The sequence below is a fragment of the Symsagittifera roscoffensis genome, chromosome 8 (genome assembly GCF_963678635.1).
Source record: "Symsagittifera roscoffensis chromosome 8, txSymRosc1.1, whole genome shotgun sequence".
NCBI lineage: Eukaryota > Metazoa > Xenacoelomorpha > Acoela > Convolutidae > Symsagittifera > Symsagittifera roscoffensis.
Genome location: NC_087069.1, coordinates 12,388,397 through 12,394,396, shown reverse-complemented (window position 1 = coordinate 12,394,396; position 6,000 = coordinate 12,388,397). Strand labels below are relative to the sequence as shown.

Here is a 6,000-nt window from a genome sequence, read left to right as displayed (position 1 = left end):
CTTGGAAGAGAAGGACAGAAATGCTTCTCACACAAAAAACCTGGAAAAAGAATACTGGATATTAACTTTGCTGAATTCTGGGAATTACTAAAAACTTCTCTTACAGTTTCTACTAATCTAACCTACGAAAGATATAAATTCTTCAGCCGAAGACAAAAAGAAAGTTAGTGTTTAGAGAAATTCCAGGAAACATTATCCGAGTTGGCAAAAAATTGTAAATTGGGAGAACTTGAGTCAGAATTAGTCAGAGATATTTTTTTTACAAATCTGCAAAATGTCGAGATACAGAAGAAACTATGTATCGAATACTTGACTCCAGAAAACGTGCTGTCCTACGAACTTGTCCACGACAAAAGTACCAAAATCCACCAGCAATACCTAAAATTCCCTGTCTATAAGGCGGCGCAAAGACCACAATATGTAAATACCGAACCGACCCTAAGTATTGTCGAAAACAATAAATGTCGTAACTGTGGTCAGCAGTTTAAGAAAGGAAACCTAACTAAATGATCAGCCAAGGTTAGGAACTGCAATAAGTGCGGCCGTAAGGGTCATTTTGCAAAGCATTGCAGGAGTGCAGCAAGGTCGCAAACAAACGTCTCACGATAAAGAAAATACCCGGGCTAACCTGCAGGAGAATCCCAAAGAAACGTCGGTTTTAGAAGTTCAAAGGCGACCAAAAAGAAAAGAAACCTTCAGGCCAAATTCGAAGAGCTCGATATTGGGGCGGAACGCTGCAATGAATAGTTTGAGAGAGACACTCCTGAGAGAGGAGGAAGAACAACGGAAACGGCTGAGGCTTCCCATTGGCCTCGAAAGTGACCACGAGTCAGGCCCGCGGGCAAAGCCCACTATTCTAGAATTAGTCAAAACAAAAGCAGAGCGACGAACCCTCCCGTCGAAACATTATCAGACGACGATGCCAGCGACCTAATCTCGCTAAATGAGCTAAAGACTAAAACTATAATCGATCTAGAAAATCAAACGGAACGCCCACCATAAGATCAAGCAGACCTTAAAGTTGAAATCCCGAACCAGTCTGAACCAAAAATAGAAAAGGCAGAGATCGACCTTGACTCTGGCGATAATAGTTCAGTCCCGCATCTAATCCCGCCACTCATCTTCCTGGACAACCACGAAGAAGTAGAGACCAGCAACAAAGGGATACCAAACTACCCGGAGTATCCCGGAGCAGAACAAACCGAAGGGAATGCTAAACCGGACTCAATGGCGGATAGGGAAAACCAGCTAAAAGATCCCTCCTCTAGCAAGATAAAAGCTAAATTGTCCGGCACGGCAAAAAAGAAGGCGTCGTCACCAGTGAAATCACCTCCTTCTAAAAAACTGCCTGACACCTATGCTCGACACAACACTTGACCCATGCGATCTAGACAACCTCCGAAAATGTTGGGGGAGAGAGTGTTTACTAGCCTAGTAGACAAGTCGGACGAGAGGCCAGTTGAACAAGCACTTCATCGAGTTCACATATCTCCTTATTGCTCAACGATCGAAGCGACCACTATCGAATTGGAAAGCCACCAAGTTGACGTAGTAGACCTAATCCCCCCCCCCCCCCCGACAACATCTTCGACATCGCATCCAGCGACAGTTTACTTATCAGAAGAAAGACCTGAGCAGTCGAGTGATGTAAAGTTCCTCGTATCACCCTCTCAAACTATCTCACCCAGGAAGGTTCAATTCAGCCCTGAGGTTCGTACGACACAATTCCACCCATCGGGCTTTCCCTCCGAATCGATTGAGGCAACACCAACACCGATCGTATTCGATCCAGACTGGTTAAATACCCCTTCTATCATTTCGGCGATAGAACTTCTAGGCGACCAATGACGCTCGACGAACTGAGGAAGTGGACCGTTAATCGAGCCGCAAACCGGGATGCCGTTTAGACCCCACCGAGGAGTAGTAACATCACATCAAAACTAAAACTTCTGAAAAACTTGTATTTTGTAATTTTCAGTAAATTTAGTACTGTTCTCGATATGAGCTTTGGTACTTTTGCTTTTGTGATCCAATTCTCCGCCGATAAGATAACCTTTCGGCTGGACTAGTATACTTACGTTACTGATCTATTGCAGAATAGCGTACTATTTCTTAGTCGCTTTAGCTATCAACATTGAGTCCTTATTAGCGCAGTACAATCATTTATGTATAATAAACCATTACTTGACCCATCGGGTGCTTTCGTTGGGTAAACCCATCATCTTAACATTCAGGTGCTAACGTCCTATCCATCGGGCGCTAACGTGGGGCTATCCCGACCAGGCTACCCACTACCTCATCCCTGAGCCAGAATATTTTTTTTGCATGCCGAAAGTTTATGCTTTAGCTGAAATTTCGCGGGGAATGTCAAATGTGATATTTTAACCTTTAAGTTATACTCAGTTATGGTCATACTAATTTAAATACCTGCCAAAAGCAAAACAGCTTTTGGCAGATCTAGTGTCCGATCATTAATCTTTATTGATACGTAACCAATTCTGAGCAACTAATTCTTAATTCAACCTTTTTACTTAACTCTTAGTTTAGCCTAGTTACTCTTAGTCTTTTAATCTAAACTTAGATAAAAGCCTGCAACAAACTTTTAGGGATCTTAAAACCAACCTGTCTTAAACTAGTCTTAGTTTAAGTTTAACCGAATTAAACCTAAATTTTATCCTAATTTTTAACAAGCTGAAAACCCAATCTAATACTCAATTTTTAAAACTTAATCTATACTCTACTTCCAGGTGTATTACGAAGTTATATATATATATATTATTAATTTTTTTCTTGTAGAATAATTTTATTTTGTAGTTTATTTTATTTTTGTGAATTTATTTTCTTCTTGTAGAACTATTGTAGAATTATATTCTTCTTGTAGAAGTATTGTAGATTTATTTTCTTCTTATAGAATTATTTTATGCTTGTAGATTAATATTCTTCTTGTAGGTGTATTAAGAAAGAGTGGAGGTGTGATGGGTATCAGGACTGCGATACTCCCGTGGACGAGAGGGACTGTGACATCAGAGTGACATGCAGCGACATCAGCGACAAATACAAGTCGTGTCCGAGGCAAGCAGATTTGGTTGTTTCCAAATTTTTTTCAAACAGTTGTCTGTTGAATAGTCTCTGATATGGAAAAAATTGATGGTTATTTATTTGATTCTGTTCTAGAATTGGAAGCAAGTGATCAGCCCGTGAAACTTTAAAAAAAGATCAACTATTTAGATGTCACTAAAGTTTCAAGAGTTCTGACGTCTCGTTTATACCGAGGATTTAATAATCCGTGCCTGGGCTCATTTGTTATATATCTTTTATCTGGCTCTTCTGGGAAAGTAATCAAAAGTTTTAGACTTTTTCTTCAAAAACACCTATTGTCTCTTTTCCAGATGGGCGGCCAAAAACTACTGTGAAATTTCGAACAGCCACTACACATTCATGAAGGAGCACTGCGCTAAGACATGTCAGTTCTGCATCAAGGACGAAGACAAGAACGGGGAATTGGGAAGCATTCTTGGAGACACTTCCAATCTAGTGTCCAATAGACACTGGCAGATCTACTACGAGACGTCAAAACACGAGGATTACAGTGATGTTGTAGACTTAGGTATGTATATGTGAATGCGTGTGTATGTATGTATGTGTGTGTATGTGTGTGTGTGTGCGTGTGTGTGTGTGTGTGTGTGTGTGTGAAGATTCCCTTTTGAGGATTGATGTTTTGTTGGGAAAGTACTTGGGCAATCTTTTCCCAATTTTTGTGATGAATAGCGCCAGTAAATCCCGAATTCTAAATTTTCAGCGGAAAAAAGCTGACAAAACTGTTTGCCAATTTAATTACAATTAATTTCACTTCAGACATTTTCAAACCTAAGAAACGATCATAAACCATTCTGCCAAAACTTCAGTCTTGCTTGAAAATTATTTCTTTTGAAAACTAATTCCTTTACATCTCTTCTTAATTCACCTGATTTTTCCCACCTGTTTTCTTTCTCCTTGCAGGAATGATGACCCGAGAAGAGATCAAACTACTGGGTCACCAGCAGGATGAGTTCATTATCCAGTGCACATTCGATGGCAAGACTTGTTCCAAACAGTGGTTCACTGAGTTCCAGAACGACATGTACGGAAACTGCTGGACATTCAACGACGCCTCAGGTAAACAATTACCAAAAAACCTTCCAGTTTTATGAATATGAAAAATCGGATCTTGTTAACTACCCCCCCCCCCCCCCTCTATGGTACCTTGTTACGAATCCCCCCTCTCCCTATAAAGAAAGAATTGAACAGTTAAGCATATACGAATTTGGCACCTTGTAACGAATCTCCTCCCCCCCCCCTATTGCAGTAGGGGTGAAAAATTGTTGACAAGATCCAAAAAATCAAGTCTTAGAACAGGTCATTTTGAGTTTTTTAAATATAATGCAAACAAAGTGTACTACATGAAAAATGTTTTTTTCTTGATCTTTTCTTCGTTGATGTTGAATCATAATACTTTACTTTTCATAGTTAGGCCAACAATTCTAGAAGAAATTATATTTTATTTCAGGTTCAGGTGAAAATCGAATAAAGTAGTTGTAGTTTTTCTCTCAACTAGGTCAAAATGGATCGCAGCTGCACAACATCTCCCAAGCTGGTGTGCGCCATGCACTGCAACTGACCATCTTCCTAGATGTGGCCAACTATCTGGGTATCTTGTCCCACAGAACAGGCGCCAGACTGTCTATCCAGGACCCAAAAGTGCAGCCATTTCCAGATGAATTAGGAATCACACTCACGCCAGGCAGACACACAAGCATAGGTCAGGAGACCCAAACTAAGAACTTTCATATGAGTCATCAACGTTGGGAGTTTTTCGCTTTCGACAAGCGAGTAGTTATCTTAAATAAAAACCAATTTTATGATAATTTTAAGAAAAAAAAATTTGTTTGGATTTTTAGGGCGAAAAAGAAATTTTCTACCTTTTCAACCTCAATGAACAATTAACTGAAGGAAAAATGCTCAAAAATTTATCCAATAACTATTTCCGGCAAATTGGAAGCAATTTTATTATGATTCCAAATCTAACTAATTTTCTCACAGGTGTTCGACAGCAGACTCTCTCCCGTCAGACAGGGAGGTATGGCAGCTGTGTCCATTCATGGCCCCCCAACATGCAGGCCACTCTGGAGAGGAACAACAGGACCAAGAGACAACAACAGAGCAGGGAAAGGAGCAACCAAACAGACAGTAGCTCTGCAGGTGCCTCTTCTGGACTCTATGGATACTCACATCTGGGATGCAGCAAAATGTGCATTCAGGTCCGTTGTTTTTTAATTATACACGCTTATTTTAAAGTATCACTTTTGAAAGTTTGTTTTCTGAAGTTATTGATACGTTTTTCTTATTGCATTCAGGTTCGTTGTTGGTTTTATTTACCCACACTCATTTCAATGTATGACTTTTAAAAATTTGTTTTCTGAAGTTATGATACGTTTTTTTTTAATTGTAGGATCAATTTGATTTTGACCACTTCTCAAAACATGAGATTTCCTAAAGTACACGCATCGAAATTGCAATTTTCCTGTCGTTCCATCCATTCTTCGAAAGTTTGGGAGATGTATAGGGGAAGGGGGTTGTGTTTTGGTACAAATCTACAGAAGACGTCAATTATACACTAATTTAACTTGTCGTAGCCAAACTGATATGGCAAGAGATACCAGAATGCTACTTTGAGATCTAATGCTTTCTTATGGTGCTCTAGGCCCAACTGCTGGAAACATGTGGCTGTGTGGACTCGCTACTACTGGAGAAAGTCACGCTCTGCAACATTGTCAACATCACACAGGAACATTGCAGGTGAAAACAACGCCATTTAGCCATTAGTCATCACCTAGAGTGTTCCGTTATAACTCTTGCAACACCAACCCAAACGGACAAAGCATTTTCAATTTTGTTAGCGTCATTCTATATATATTTTTGAAAAAAGATTCTTCTGCGTTTAAAAATGCTCAAACATTTTTG

At 39.8% G+C, this 6,000-nt stretch overlaps 1 protein-coding gene across 1 annotated transcript in view; it reads left to right on the top strand.

Moving 5' to 3' along the window:
* Window positions 1–6,000, top strand: part of LOC134853378 (uncharacterized) — a gene marked incomplete in the record, with an annotated part of 65,147 nt that overhangs the window by 53,413 nt on the left and 5,734 nt on the right. Inside the window, 6 exon segments of the mRNA XM_063869365.1 lie at window positions 2,950–3,072; window positions 3,390–3,607; window positions 4,000–4,155; window positions 4,595–4,798; window positions 5,080–5,297; window positions 5,741–5,835. Of these exon segments, the coding sequence (XP_063725435.1) occupies window positions 2,950–3,072; window positions 3,390–3,607; window positions 4,000–4,155; window positions 4,595–4,798; window positions 5,080–5,297; window positions 5,741–5,835 (1,014 nt within the window).